Raw genomic sequence first — 16587 nt, 5'->3', positions numbered from 1 at the left:
TGTGGTCCTTTACAATTAAACACCTGCTGTGCCCTGCGCTTGAAACCAGCACTCTGTCTCCCATCGTATTCATTACAGTAGTTTAATAACCCACTTTTTTTTTTAACTCAAGGTGTCATATAGCTCACACCCGATTGTTTCTGCAGACATCTTTTAATATTCGTTCAGAGTAGATATGAGGTTTTGGAAAACTGTTACAAAACTTCATTCTGTTGCAAAACTTTACATTTGCACTGCTCTTGGAATGTTCATTGGACATTTTTGAAAGTAGTCCTTCTACATGGATTTTTAAATCTTTGCAATCAATTGTTTTTGTTTGGCATACATTTTCTGGTGAAAATTAGAAGTCACAGTGTCGTTCTGTTACCATGGAATTTCCCACCATAGACCTGAGCGAGGGAGGGGCATTAGGCAGCATGTAGATAAGGGAGGGGTGGTTAGTCAGCATGTAGATAAGGGAGGGGTGGTTAGTCAGCATGTAGACAAGGGAGCGGGAGTTAGTCAGCAGGTAGACAAGGGAGGGGGAGTTAGTCAGCACGTAGGCAAGGGGGCGGGAGTTAGTCAGCACATAGACAACGGAGGGGAGTTAGTCAGCACATAGACAATGGAGGGGGAGTTAGTCAGCACATAGACAAGGGAGGGGGAGTTAGTCAGCACGTAGACAAGGGAGGGGAGTTAGTCAGCACGTAGACAAGGGAGGGGGAGTTAGTCAGCACGTAGACAAGGGAGGGGAGTTAGTCAGCACGTAGACAAGGGAGGGGAGTTAGTCAGCACGTAGACAAGGGAGGGGAGTTAGTCAGCACGTAGACAAGGGAGGGGAGTTAGTCAGCACGTAGACAATGGAGGGGAGTTAGTCAGCACATAGACAATGGAGAGGGAGTTAGTCAGCACATAGACAAGGGAGGGGAGTTAGTCAGCACGTAGACAAGGGAGGGGAGTTAGTCAGCACGTAGACAAGGGAGGGGAGTTAGTCAGCACGTAGACAAGGGAGGGGGAGTTAGTCAGCACGTAGACAAGGTGACTTCAGTGTTAAAGACAGAGCCTTTATAAAGCTTGCCTATTTTTTATTTTGGTTAATTCACCATTTCCAACTATTTACTTGACCATGTGATCAGAAAAAGATGCACACTAACTGTATCCTGATAATCAAAAATTCCCAAATAATCAAAAACACTTTGCCCGTGATACAAAATGCCCTCGATGACTAAGAAAGGTTTTAGTGCAAATGGCTGAACTTTCCCCTACAGCGTACTCATCTTCTCAGCTAGGATATGGAAAATGAATGTGTCCCAGAGAGAAGATAGTAGAAATCTAGACTACACCACATCAGATACATACAGAGATCCGTAATCCTGACAGTAGCATGAAATCCATGTCTGGTGCCCAAATGTGGACCACAGATAAAGCTCATCCATGATGTATAGTGGTGGGTGGCGTTGGAGGTAAATCACCTGGCCCATATAGCTTTGGAGGGCCTCTGCCTAGGCGGTCTGCAGAGGAGCAGCATATAACGTGTCTCCCATGTGTCCCATCTCATCTCATCAGTACATTCGCACATCTCCATAAAAAGCAGCCTTCCGTCTAGTGACCTGACTCCACTCGACTTCAGTCCTTGACCCAGCAAGGTTCCTCCTGGCCCAACCGGGATCCTCATCCTCTGTTCTGGAACCCTTTCTCTCTTGAACCCTTTCTCTCTGGATCCATTTCCCTCTCACCGTGACAGCGAGAGGACTGACATCCTAACTACAACAGGGTCTGTAACAGAAGACCCTGAGATGTCTGTCTTCAGTCACTCCTTAGATGTACTATTTTGTTTACCTGTTGGAGTAATGCTGTGCTGGACTCTCCTTGAGGTGCCTGTATCTCAGTGTCACATTCCATTAACGATACCAAATCTCGTAAAAGCATCATTATACAGATTTGATTTTGATTTGATTTATTAGGATCCCCATTAGCTGACGCCAATGGGAACAATTAGTCTTACTTACAGCTGTGACTAAAGTACTCATGTCCTATTCAGCAAAAGAAATACAGGTAAAGCATACTTATTTATGCCATGATGATGTCATGTTAAGAAAATAATATGACAATAGTTTAACCACAAGCAAAATATGCTTTTTTTTTGCTCTTGCTAATATTATTTCCATATCATGTGTGCTTTGCATTTGACTTGTTTTGATGTAGGCTTAGTGTTATTGTTGTTTGACATGTCATTATTCTGTCTCTTATGCAGCAGAAACGTATGCCAATGTTTAAACACACAGTCATTAAAAACCAGTTAAAAAACACACTTGTGGAAGGTGGGTTGGGTTGCCCCCATTGAGATAGAGGACTGTACACTGAGTGTACAAAAACTGCTCTTTCCATGACAGACCAGGGGTGTCAATCTCATTACACAGAGGGCCTAGTGTCTGAGGATTTTAATTTTTTCCTTTCAATTAAAACCTATACAACCAGGTGAGGGGAGTTCCTTACTAATTAGTGACCTTAATTCGTCAATCCACACTCAGTCCATTCGTTTGACACGTGACATAGACTAACCGTGTGAATCCAAATGTAAGATATGATCCCTTATTGATGTTACTTGTTAAATCCACTTCAATCACTATAGATGAAGGGTAGGAGACCGGTTAAAGAAGGATTTTTAAGCCTTGAGAAAATTGAGAAATGGATTGTGTATGTGTGCCATTCAGAGGGTGAATGGGCAAGTCAAAATATTTAAGTGCCTTTGAAAAGGGTATGGTAGTAGGTGCCAGGCGCACTGATTTGAGTGTGTAAAGAACTGCAACACTACTGGGTTTTTCCACACTCAACAGTTTTCCATGTGAATCAAGAATGGTCCAACACCCAAAGGACATCCAGCCAACTTGACACAACTGTGGGAAGCATTGGCATCGACATGGGCCAGCATCCATGTGGAACAATTGACACCTTGTAGAGTCCATGCCCCCAATGAATTGAGTCCGCTCTGAAGGCAAAAAGGCTTGGAACTCAATAATAGGAAGGTGTTCATAATGGTTTGTACACTCAGTGTATCTGTGCCATTATGGCAATATCCATTTTAAAACATGGTATTCATCTAGAAATCCTCTCTCTATGGTTGCCCCCCCTCCGGCCCCAAGATAGCTGTAACAGCAGCCTCGCTCTAGTGGTCCTGACTGCTGGCAGGCTGGAACACACACAACACTGCTGAAAACATAGGGATTTGCGTTGCCCAACCAGTATCTGTGATTAATCATGTCAGTAGGGGAACATTGCTATTACACAGACCTAGATATCCTCATTGTGGTGTGTGTAAGTGTGCGTGCAAGTCTGATGCAGGACAGATACACACACACACACAGCGGAAAAGAACAAAGTCAGGAGGGCAGAGCCTTCTGTAATCAAACTCATTATGCAATCATCATGTCTCGTGATTGCAATGACAACCGAACAAACAAGGCACCATGGGAACTGAGTTTTTGTTATGACAACGACTGGTAAAGGTTTGTCTAAAATGGAAGAGTAGATGTAAACCATACAGTATCAACCGGTTGGGGCTATTATGGTCAAACAATCAACCTCCCACTGAGTTAGTCACAACTCCAAGGTAGAACATGAAAGTTACCAGGATAAAACTGTTCAGAGGTCATCATCACTAACTGCATTTTTCTATCCTTGTTTTTTTTCTGTTTCAGGATCTCCAGTAAGTACCATTTTCACCACGGTCATTGGGGTTTAGTCGATGTGTATGAGGATAAAGTATGTTTGGTCTGCAGTAACCTGGTGAGCCGTGCTTCAGAAAAGGTAAGTGATTGAACACCTACAGTAGCACATGGGAGGTAACAGTAGGTAAATTGTCAGTTTTTGTTTAGCTTAAAAGTATAGTTCACCCAAATTACATTACACATTGGTTTCCTTAACCTGTAAGCAGTCTATGAACAAGGTATGTGTAATGAACACGAGGGGAGACAGAGAGCTGGTTTCAAGCGCAGGGCGCAGTAGGTGTTTATTGCAAAGGACCACAGGAGGAGGCGGGTAGCTGGGTCCAGGGACAGGCAGAAGGTCATACACAGGGGGTCCAAAAGGCAACAGTACAGGCAGGGAAAAGGCTAGTGACATCGTCCGGGTGATCAGGCAATAGGTAGATAACAGGAAATTTGATAGGCTACAGTACAGGCAGAAAGGCGTCGTTAGTGAGACAGGCAAAAACTATAATTCACAGGAAAACCCAGAGCTCTGAAAGACATGTCACAAAACAAACAATACCTCGCGGTGATGGGGTGCAAAGAACTGAACTAAATAGTGTAGGATAATGACATGCAGGTGTGTGTACTTGTCATTAGAATTCAGGAGATTGGGATCTGGAGAGTGAGCTGCGTTCAGGGGATCTACGTGTTTGAGGGTGTGAGTTGGAAGCAGACGTTAGAGTATGACAGCAATCCAGGCATTTTATTTTATTTCCCTGTCAGTTTCCATATGCTAACATTTTAGTATTTGTGGCACACATGTTATTTAATACAACCACTTGCATATATATATAAAAAAAAACATTTTTACGCAATGTGGCTGACGCAACAGATCAGAACGTTTAGCATAAAATGTTGATAAACTATTAGGCTATTTCTTCACATTATAAGCTCAGCAATGCGCACGTGGTAGTAGGCTATAAGCGCAAATGTTAGCGGAAACCACCATCATCAAAATTGACTGGAAAATGCAATTATGCATGTAATAAATGTGTGAAATTTGTTTTGATTTAGAATGGACCATTATCATGCACCTGTATCAAAACATGGGCAGCGGGAAAAAATACATGTCATCTATTCACTTAAATAGTGAATGGAGGACGCTTTTCCCGTGGTTCATTTTCATGCCATCCAGGTAGGCTATACTCCTGTTGTAAATATAAGAAATGTGCTTAATATTAGGAAAGTTGATAAATAAATATAGTAGACCTAGCCTATAGAAAGCTGATGAGATCCTCCTCTATTTAGTAGAGGCCATCACTCTGTTTTCTCGCTCAATTGTATAACCTATAGAAATGTTGCGCAACATGAGCTCATGGGCTCTCATGAAGTGTTTGATTAGATTTTTGATCACATTTGCATTGATGTCAGAGTGATTAGAGGGACAATAGAGTGCTGAGTACCAGGCAGTTAGCAGGTTTGGTAGGCTACTAATGACCATCAGCAGCATCAGAGCTTGGAGAAGCCTAATTACCTAATTATGTCTTCCATTTCCTAATAATTGCTCCCACATTTGATTTCTTCAAACCAAGCTGCTTACCTATTGCAGATTCAGTCTTCCCAGCCTGGTGCAGGTCTACAATTTTGTTTCTGGTGTCCTTTGACAGCTATTTGGTCTTGGCCATAGTGGAGTTTGGAGTGTGACTGTTTGAGGTTGTGGACAGGTTTCTTTTATACTGATAACAAGTTCAAACAGGTGCCATTAATACAGGTAACAAGTGGAGGACAGAGGAGCCTCTTAAAGAAGAAGTTACAGGTCTGTGAGAACCAGAAATCTTGCTTGTTTGTAGGTGATCAAATACTTATTTTCCACCATAATTTGCAAATAAATTCATTATTTTCTGGATTTATTTAGCTCATTTTGTCTGTCATAGTTTAAGTGTACCTATGATGAAAATTACAGGCCTCTCATCTTTTTAAGTGGGAGAACTTGCACAATTGGTGGCTGACTAAATACTTTTTTGCCCCACTGTATATAGTGGTAGGTAAGTAGGTAAGGCAATAAATAGGCCATAGTAGCAGAGTAATTACAATTTAGCAAATTAACACTGGAGTGATACATGTGCAGGTGATGATGTGTAAGTAGAAATGCTGGTGTGCAAAAGAGCAAAAAAATAAACAAAAACAATATGGGGATCAGGTAGGTAGATTGGATGGCTATTTACAGATGGGCTATCTACAGCTGCACCGATCGGTTAGCTGCTCAGATAGCTGATGTTTAAAGTTAGTGAAGGAGATATAAGTCTCCAACTGCAGCGATTTTTACAATTCGTGCCAGTCATTGGTAGCAGAGAACTGGAAGGAAAGGCAGCCAAAGGAGGTGTTGGCTTTGGGGATGACCAGTGAGATATACCTGCTGGAGCGTGTGCTGCGGGTGGGTGTTGTTATTGTGATCAGTGAGCTGAAATAAAGCTGAGCTTTACCTAGCAAAGACTTATAGATGACCTTGAGCCAGTGGGTCTGGCGACGAATATGTAGCGAGGGCCAGCCAATGAGAGCATACAGGTCGCAGTGGTGGGTGGTATATGGGGCTTTGGTGACAAAACGGATGGCACTGTGATAGACTGCATCCAGTTTGCTGAGTAGAGTGTTGGAGGCTATTTTGTAAATGACATTGCCGAAGTCAAGAATCGGGAGGATAGTCAGTTTTACGAGGGTATGTTTGGCAGTATGAGTGAAGGAGGCTATGTTGCAAAATAGGAAGCCGATTCTAGATTTAATTTTGGATTGGAGATGTTTAATATGAGTCTGGAAGGAGAGTTTACAATCTAACCAGACACCTAGGTATTGTAGTTGTCCACTTCTTCTAAGTCAGAACCGTCCAGAGTAGTGATGCTAGTCTGGCGGGCGGGTGCGGGCAGCGATTCGTTGAAAAGCATGCATTTAGTTTTACTTGCATTTAAGAGCAGTTGGAGGCCACGGAAGAAGTGTTGTATGGCATTGAAGCTCGTTTGGAGGTTTGTTAACACAGTCCAATGATGGGCCAGATTTATACAGAATGGTGTCGTCTGCGTATAGGTGGGATCAGGGAATCACCCGCAGCATGTTTTGGTTTAGTTTCTCTGGTACTGTTTCCAAATGCATTTGTGGCATCGTTTAAAAAAAACATCTATAATTGACCTTGTTGAGCTTCACAATCAATCTGAGATACTTTGGATGATTTGGATAAAAAAAGATAATAATATTGGTTCCTTGACTTAATTTGTGATCTATCCCACAACTGTCCCAGACTATGTTTGGAACATTTATTTCTCGCACATAATAGAATCGGTCGACTTTTGTACTATGGGGGGGTAGTAGATTTACATAGGCTAGTGCTTTTGCTGTTCGTTAGTCCTCCTCATCTTGTTGGCAGATGAAAAGTAGATGTGGACAGTTCTTCCAATATCTTCAATTATGCATCTTGGAATTGGATAAGGACACGCACAGTTACATCCCCGATGACTATTTTCTCTGGCTCAATGATAAGAAATCAGAGGTTGTTTTATTTGGCCCCCACCTTGCTAGAAACCAGATTGTAAATAACCTTGATCATTTGTCCACCAATGTAAAGCCTATGGCCAGAAACCTTGGTGACTTCTTTGACACTGACCTAAACCTTGAGCTGCATGTAAAGGAGGGTGCCCTGTCCTGCAATTATCATCTAAGAAATATAGCTAAAGTCAAGTCTTTTATTTCAGTCACTGATCTGGAGAAAGTTATATATGCTTTTATTTATAGATTACATGTCTCAGAAATCACGCCATCGTGTGCAGTTAGCTGAAAATGCTGCAGGCAAGAAAATGTAACCATATCACAACTATTTATTATATTTTAGCTTCTCTTCACTGGCTGGCTGCCAGTCACATTTAGAATATATTTTACAATTGTATGAATCATGTTTAAGGCTAAACTTGGTTTAGCCACGTCCTATATCTCTGATCTTTTATCTCGCTACGAGCCAGGATGCAGCCTGAGATCCTCTGGCAGGGCTATTGTTGACCACTCCAAAGTCTAGGTTGAAAACGGAAGGAGACCAGGCATTTGCCATTAGGGCCCCTAGACTTGTGGAATGGTCTGCCAGAGATTATCAGGCTTGCAGATTCAGTCCATTTTTAAAAACTCTCTGCTGAAGACACACTTTTATAAAGATGCTTTTAATATATGCTTTCAATGCATAATCTGAATAAACTATCTTTAAAAAAATCTCATTCCTCCTGTCTGTTTCTTTGTTAGTATTTTCAAGCACTTCCCTACTTGTATCATAAACCGCTATACAAATAGAGTTATTATTATGATTATTATTAAGGGCCCAGCATTAAAATGAAAAGTCTGCCATAGTGAGATTGTTTAAAAGCATCCTCATTTTAATCCTAATTCTGACCTTCAGTTCAATTCTCTTATATAGTGTTCTGTATAATCTTAACAGGGCTCGCCTGGACGGGATGGTTACCCGGTAAATGTCACTCTAATTCTCTTTTCTGAGCAAGTGTTCTATTATTAAAAAAATTGAAACCTGCATAAAATGTTACACATTGTGTTACTCATTGTGTATCTATTATTAATTGTATTATTACGTGTTTTACTTTTCTATTATTTCTTTATTATCATTCACTCTGCATTGTTGGGAAGGGCCCATAAATAAGCATTTCACTGTTAAGTCTACACCCGTTGTTTACGAAGCTTGTCACAAATAAGATTTGATATGACCTAGAATATGATCTTCCCTAACCTAGAGTCCTAGACCAGGGCTCTCCAACCCTGTTCCTGGAGAGCTACCGTCCTGTAGGTTTTCACTCCAACACCAGTTGGAACTAACCTGATTCAGTTTATCAACCAGCTAATTATTAGAATTAGAATCAGGTGTGCTAGATTAGGGTTGGAGAGAGAACCTACAGGACGATAGCTTTCCAGGAACAGAATTGGAGAGCCCTGTGCTAGACTATAGTTATCTTCCCTCTTGGCTCCAGTTGAGTTGTTAAAACTCGTTTTTCAACCACTCCACAAATTTCTTGTTAACAAACTATAGTTTTGGAAAGTCGGGTAGGACATCTACTTTGTGCATGACACAAGTAATTTATCCAACAATTGTTTACAGACAGATTATTTCACTTGGAATTCACTGTATCACAATTCCAGTGGGTCAGAGGTTTACATACACTAAGTTGACTGTGCCTTTAAACAGCTTGGAAAATTCCAGCAAATTATGTCATGGCTTTAGAAGCTTCTGATAGGCTAATTGACATCATTTGAGTCAATTGGAGGTGAACCTGTGGAGGTATTTCAAGGCCTACCTTCAAACTCAGTACCTCTGCTTGACATCATGGGAAAATCAAAAGAAATCAGCCAATGCCAAAAGTGTAGACCTTGGGAGCAATTTCCAAATGCCTGAAGGTACAACGTTCATCTGTACAAATAGTACGCAAGTTTAAAACCTGTTAAGGATACCCCCCCACTTTGTGCAATTTCCGCCTGAAGACATACCCTATTCTAACAGCTTGTAGCTCAGGCCCAGAAGCAAGGATATGCATATTCTTGTTACCATTTGATTAAAAACACTCTGAAGTTTGTGTAAATGTGAATTGAATGTAGGAGAATATAACACAATAGATCTGGTAGAAGAAAATACAAGGAAATAAACAGGCGTTTTTCAGTTATTTTATTGTTGTAGCATCTTTAAAATCAACTAGAACATCAACATATTCAGTTATGATACTCTGGGTACTTTACTGTTTACATGAGAGAATAACCAGGCAACAGTATTTCCCCAAAGTTTCAGACAGATGCCTCTAGGAATGAGTGAGGTACATGCCATTGGGTATGTAGTCACCCAGGTGTCCTCACAAGTTTCCCAAATGTACCCAAGTGGCCGAATTGGTACATGGGTACATTGCTGAAAATAACTATATACAAAATTTAAAAAAATATTCACACATACCCGGAAACATATATTTTGGAAAATTGAAGAAAAAAATGAAGATTTCCAAAATGTTTCGGTTAGGCTATAGAAATGGATTATATGAACAAAACAACCCTTTATTGTTTTGTGGTGACCTTTACTGTTGCCAAAAGAAGAAGATATTCAAAGGTAATTGATGAATTTTAGTGAAATTTTTTACTTTTGTGAAAAATGTACTTTGCTGTAACTTACCCAATGTGTTGTCTACTGATCAATAAGCAGATTGGCTGGAATTTTTTTTTAAATCTGACATGGTGACTGGATTAGCAAGAGGTTTAGCTTTCCTTTGGTGTGCTGCATTTCTGATTTAATTGAAGTTAAATATTTTTGATAATTACATATTAGGCAATTTATGTAGAAACGTTCCCAACTGGGAACGGGTTTCCCTAACAGGATAAACATCATGGGACCACACAGCTGTCATACCGCTCAGGAAGGAGATGCATTCTGTCTCCTAGAGATGAACGTACTTTTGTGTGAAAAGTGCAAATCAATCCCAGAATAACAGCAAAGGATCTTGTGACGATGCTGGAGGAAACAGGTACAAAAGTATGTGTATCCACAGTAAAACAAGTCCTATATCGACATAACCTGAAATGCTGCTCAGCAAGGAATAAGCCACTGCCCCAAAACTGCCATAAAAAGCTAGACTACAGTTTGCAACTGCACATGGGGACAATGATCATCATCCTCTGGTCTGATGAAACAAAAATAGACCTGTTTGGCCATAATGACCATCGTTATGTTTGGAGGAAAAAGGGGGAAGCTTGCAAGCCGAAGAACACCATCCAAACCGTGAAGCACGGGGTTGGCAGCATGATGTCGTGGGTGTGCTTTGCTGTAGGAGGGACTGGTGCACTTCACAACATAGATGGCATCATAAGGGAGGACAATTACGTGGATATATTGAAGCAACATCTCAAGAAATGAGTCAGGAAGTTAAAACTTGGTCGCAAATGGATCTTCCAAATGGACAATGACCCCAAGCATACTTCCAAAGTTGTGGCAAAATGGCTTAAGGACAGGACAGGTCAGGAGGAATGGGCCAATATTCACCCAACTTATTGTGGGAAGCTTGTAATAGGCTTCCCAAAACGTTTGACCCAAGTTAAACAATTTAAAGGCAATGCTACCAAATAATAATTGAGTATATTTAAACGTCTGACCCACTGGGAATGTGAAAAAAAGCTGAAATAAATAATTCTCTCTACTATTATTCTGACATGTCACATTCTTAAAATAAAGTGGTGATCCTAACTGACCTAAGACAAGGAATGTCAGAACGGCATAGACTAAGATACAGTGGATAGTATAGAATACAGTATATACTGTCGTGGAATTATTGTAATAATTCATCAACTTCCGCCTACATTCCTAGGGTTCATAATAAGAAATCTATTTATCTCTTCCAAACCTACTCCACGTCCCTCGGGAATAGACCCTTTTCCCCTAACTGCCTACTTCCTCAGCAAATAAGAGACTATACTCTCTTTTCCAACCTAGGATAAGGATAACATGTCTTTCAAGAAAAATATTTCATTAGCTACGTGACATTTTTTTTTCTTGGCCACTCAACACTTTCGCCTAAACTTCCCACTCTGACATCAACAAATGCTCAATTAATGTCTAACACGTTTGCTCAAGCGACATTTCTTCAGCCTCCTGAGGTTAAAGAGGCAATGTTGTGCCTTCTTCACTGCGTTGTCTGTGTGAGTGGACCATTTCAGTTTGTCAGTGATGTGTACACCGAGAAACTTGAAGCTTTCCACCTTTTCCACTGCAATCCAGTTAATGTGGGTAAGGGGTGCTCCCTCTACTGTTTCCTGAAGTCCACGATCAGCTCCTTTTATTTTGTTAAATGTTGAGTGAGAGGTTTCTTTTCCTGGCACCACATTCCCAGGGCCCTCACATCCTCCCGGTAGGCTGTCTCATCATTGTTGGTAATCAGGCGTACTACTGTTGTGTCGTCTGCGAACTTGAGTTGGAGGCGTGCGTGTCCACCCAGTCATGGGTGAACAGGGAGTAAAGGAGGGGGCTAAGCACACACCCTTGTGGGCCCTGGTGTTGAGGTGTTGTTTCCTACCTTCACCACCTGGAGGCGACCCGTCAGGAAGTCCAGGACCCAGTTGCACAGGGCAGGGTTCAGACCCAGACCCCTTAATGATGAGCTTGGAGGGTACTTGCTGTCAATGAACAGCATTAATACATAGGTATTCCTCCTGTCCGGATGGGATAGGGCAGTGTGCAGTGCGATGGCGATTGCATCGTCTATGGATCTATTGGGGTGGTAAACAAAGTGGGTCTAGGGTGTGAGGTAAGGTAGAGGAGATATAATCCTTGACTAGTCTTTCAAAGCACTTCATGATGACAGAAGTGAGTGCTACGGGGCGATAGTCATTCAGTTCAGTTACCTTAGCTTCTTGGATACAGGAACAATTGTGGCCATCTTGAAGCATGCGGATACAGCAGACAGGGAGAGATTGATATGTCCGTAATCACTCCAGCCAGCTGGTCTGTGCATGCTCTAAGGACGTGGCTAAGGATGCCGGCAGCCTTGCGAGGGTTAACACTCTTAAATGACTTACTCACATCAGCCACGTAGAAGGAGGGCCCACAGTCCTTGGTAGCTGGCAGTGTCGATGGCACTGTGTTATCCTAAAAGCAGACAAAGAAGGTGTTTAGCTTGTCCAGAAGCAAGATGTCTGTGTCCACGACATGGCTTGTTTTCCTTTTGTAGTCCGTGATTGTCTGTAGACCCTGAAACATTTGTCTCGTGTCTGAGCCATTGAATTGCGACTCCACTTTGTTTCTATACTGATGTTTTGCAGAATACCTACACTCTTTGTATTCAGCCATATTTCCAGTCACCTTGCCATGGCTAAATGCCATGTCATGGACATGGTTAATCTTGCCATGGTTAATTTTGTGCGAATGCTGCCATCTATCCATGGTTTCTGGTTAGGGTAGGTTTTAATAGTTACAGTGGGTACAACATCTCATATACACTTCATGATAAACTCAGTCACCGTATCAGTGTAATGGTCATTGTTATTGTCAGAGCCTACCCGGAACATATTCCAGTCCACGTGATCAAAACAATCTTGAAGTGTGGATTCCGATTGGTCAGACCAGCATTGAATAGTCCTTAGCCCAAGTTCTTCCTGTTTGAGTTTCTGCCTATAGGAATGGATGAGCAAAATGGAGTTGTGATCAGATTTGCCGAAGGGAGGGCAGTGTTCGAGCAGTTGTTGTTTGGGGTTAACTGCTTTGCTCAAGGGCAGAATGGAATATTTTTCCAGAGGCGTTGGGTTAATTGCGGAAGACACATTTTGGTTGAATGCATTCAGTTGTGCAGCTGACTAGGTATCCCCTTTCCCTTATCTGTCCCTTCTATTCAGACAAAGGTTTGAGACAGTTGTTCTGACAGTAGGTCCAGAAGGATTACTTAAGATCAACAGGGAAATGCACAAACCTGTGAAGTTCTTCCACTAATAAGAGGAATGTGAGTCCAAACTCTGTGTTCACGACCGAACCACATGTGGGCCCAGTTGGACTCACAGTTCCCCTACAGTATTCACAGAATAGTTGATGTACCTCTTTTGCTTAGAATCCTTGCATCTTCATCCTTCTTTTTCACGCCACTGGCTGTGGAATATTATAATAGTTAATTGAATTGACTTCAAGAGCATTTCAGCACCTGTGCCACACTGGACAGCGACCTACATAATGGCTTTGTGATACAGTGAACGTGGACTCTAGACTGACTGGATTTTTACCCATGTTTGTCTATAGCCTGTTTAATCGTTGGCCAGCAGTGTGCCCAATTGAGCTGATTGATAGTTTTGCTACCAAAACGTGCATACGGGCTCAGGAGAGGTGTACACAAGCGTGTTTTTCTTTAACATAATATGTATTCTTCATACATTGTTCTGTATTCTAGGGCCCACTTGGGATGGATGGGAAGCCTGTAAGTACCCATTTTGATCATCTTAATGTTTTGATATGGTGTTGATATTTAGCTCACAGTACACTTTATACAATACAGCTCTATTCAATGAAGTGTTCAATTACCGTAAACATTTTTGTGTTCTACTCTTGCCATGAATGACTTGTGATGTAATCATTCTGTGATTTAAACCTTGTCTTCCCATATACAGGGTGCTCCTGGTCCCATGGGAAGCCAGGTATGTATGATAATCATCTTATCTGTTCAGCTCCCAGTTTTTGATGACCAAACACCAACGTGTCTAGTTATAAGCAGACGTGATGTTGCATAGCTGAACATCTGCCCAAAAAAGATACCATACCGAGCGTCCAGAGATCAAGGACATCAGAGACTAGTCCCGAAGCCACTCCTGGGGTAATGTGTTTGGATCGATGAGGAAAAACATTAATTTAATCCATTTTGGAATAAGGCTGTGACGTAACAAAATGTGGGAAGAGCAATGGGGTCTGAATACTTTCCGAATGCACTGTATATGGCAAGCATCCCCAGATGTAATTATTAAATGATGTGTACTATATGCAGAGCAAAAAAGGTTGCAAGACTTGTGTAAAGATGTACTGCGTGTGGAGAGTGAGTGGGTGTTGAGGCTCCTGTTATCTGACAGTACAGTGAAAAGCAGCAGCCCAACCCTCCAACCCCAGTCACATCACTCTGACGTCTATTTACTCCATCTGTGTGAGGATTAAAAATTGCCTGTGTCCGTTCATTCACAAAGCTCATATTAGCAGATACCTTTCATCTCAATCTAAACACACTCTAAGAAGGCCTCATGCGGATTCCTCATCACAGAATGAATTGCAATCATGAGATTCTGTAGAGCGTAACCCTTTGAGGCCTAAGCTTATATGTCCTCCACCCGTTGTAAGAGAGGGAGAGTTAATCAGTGAACAAAATCTGTGTACCTCATACCACCACACAACCCTGAACCCTTCATGAGGTAGAAGGTATGGCTTTCATTTGAGTCTTTAAAGTGAAAGTTTAAATAGCTTGGAAGGAATGAGTTTTGTCAGGGATCATCACAGTCCATTTTTCCCTTTTTCTACTCTATTGTCAGGGACTGCCTGGGCCAAAAGGAGACAAGGTATGACAAAATATACCTTTTCAATAGTGCAATTAGTCCTATAGAAAAGCTACTTTTTTACATGAATTTTCGTATTTTACCCCCATTTTCTACCCAATTTCAATCTTGTCTCATCGCTACAACTCCCCAGCGCACTCGAGAGGCGAAGGTCGAGTCATTCATCCTCCAAAACATGACCCGCCAAACCACGCTTTAAGGATCGGACCCTTTTAAAAACAAAAATCCCCTAAAATGACATACGCAAATATAACGGCCTGTAGGTCAGGACCTGAAGCAAGGATATGCATGAAAACACTATGAAGTTTGTGGAAATGTGAAATGAATTTAGGAGAATATAACACATTAGATCTGGTAAAAGATAATATAAAGAAAAAAATGTGTTTTCCCACAAAAAATGTTTTCATCATCTTTGAAGAGCAAGAGAATGGCCAATATATCGCTTAGGAGTCTAGGTGCAATTTATATTTTGGCTACTAGATGGCAGCAGTGTATGTGCAAAGTTTTAGGCTGAGCCAATGAACCACTTAATTACTGTTCAAAATGTCAGTTGCATCAATTGGTCAATTGATACATTTTCAAGTACATAACTATAGAGAACATACAAAATGACATGGTAATAAAACATTTAAGTTTACACACTCTCAGCATTGTCATCAATTATGGATAATTAGATTCCCTACAGAAAAGACACCTTAACCTTATACTTCTAGAAGGGGGGGGGGCAGACACACCCAGTCCCTACATTTTTTTAGCAAACAAAACTATGCTACATTTTATCTCTGGGACCCTCAGGATGACAAATCAGTGAAAATTACTGAATGTAAGTACATTATTTACCTTCAGAGGTGAATGTGTCAAACCAGTTGCCTTGATAAAAGTTTTTTGTTCTTGTGCACTCTCTTCAAACAATAGCATGCTATTTTTTCACTGTAATAGCTACTGTAAATTGGACCGTGCAGTTAGATTAACAAGAATTTAAGTTTTCTGCCCATATAGGACATGTCTATGTCCTGGGAAATGTTCTTGTTACTTACAAAGTCGTGCTAATCACATTAGCGTACGTTAGCTCAACCGTCCCGCGTGGGGGACACCAATCCCATAGAGGATTATTATTAACCTGTTTCTTCCCCTTCATCTACACTGATTGAAGTGGATTTAACAGGTGACATCAATAAGGGATCGTAGCTTTCACCTGGTCAGTTTATGTCAAGGAAAGAGCAATAGTTACTAATGGTTTGTACGCTCAGTGTATGACATATTTAATTCTCTCACCCTGGGCCCCATATCTCCTTGGTCTCCCTAGAAAATACAGGAAAATTAGAGAATGCTATAGATGATCAAAGTACACGACAGTACACAAAGGTACAAAGCAAATTACTATCATACTTCCAGAATTTCGTTCCATTTCAAGTTGAAAATTGTATTATAACTGTATTATTTGTACTAGACTTGAAAGGTAATTTTACATGAATCCAGAAAATTGTGTGAATTGCTTCCGCTGTGTAAAAGTGTTTTTATGGTAGTTGGTGAGATGTAGGTGAGAACTTTTCCGAGACATAGAACTTAACATTTTGACTTGGTGGTCAAGGGAAATCTAAGTGTTACTTCTTTGAGTTGCTGAGGCAGAGGCATTAAGCCTTGTGGGATATTAATTAATGTGAACTCAGCAACCCACGTCAGTGCTGCTCTGACCACAGTGTTGTTTGGAAGCACAATTTTTAAGTTCACTCAAAACTTGACAATATTTATAGTGTGACTTTTGCTGTCGCAAGTCACATTAAAAAGTACCTTTTCAGGGCCTCCCGAGTGGCACAGCTGTCTAAGGCACTGCGTC

At 41.3% G+C, this 16587-nt stretch overlaps 1 protein-coding gene across 3 annotated transcripts in view; it reads left to right on the top strand.

The window, feature by feature from the left end:
• The window catches only part of LOC124005577 (collagen alpha-1(XXIII) chain-like), a 176954-nt gene that overhangs the window by 111652 nt on the left and 48715 nt on the right, over positions 1 to 16587 (top strand). For 2 of the 3 annotated variants that reach the window (XM_046314975.1, XM_046314990.1), the window contains exons 4-6: positions 3678 to 3685; positions 13607 to 13633; positions 13824 to 13850. In XM_046314975.1, coding sequence (XP_046170931.1) covers positions 3678 to 3685; positions 13607 to 13633; positions 13824 to 13850 — 62 coding nt within the window. Of the gene's footprint in view, positions 1 to 3677; positions 3686 to 13606; positions 13634 to 13823; positions 13851 to 14726; positions 14754 to 16587 lie in introns of all 3 variants that reach the window. The other variant, XM_046314982.1, reaches the window with a different exon arrangement.

The sequence above is a fragment of the Oncorhynchus gorbuscha genome, linkage group LG02 (genome assembly GCF_021184085.1).
Source record: "Oncorhynchus gorbuscha isolate QuinsamMale2020 ecotype Even-year linkage group LG02, OgorEven_v1.0, whole genome shotgun sequence".
Classification (NCBI taxonomy): Eukaryota; Metazoa; Chordata; class Actinopteri; order Salmoniformes; family Salmonidae; genus Oncorhynchus; species Oncorhynchus gorbuscha.
Note: the sequence above shows the minus strand (reverse complement) of the source record. Positions and strands in the feature narration are given on the sequence as shown.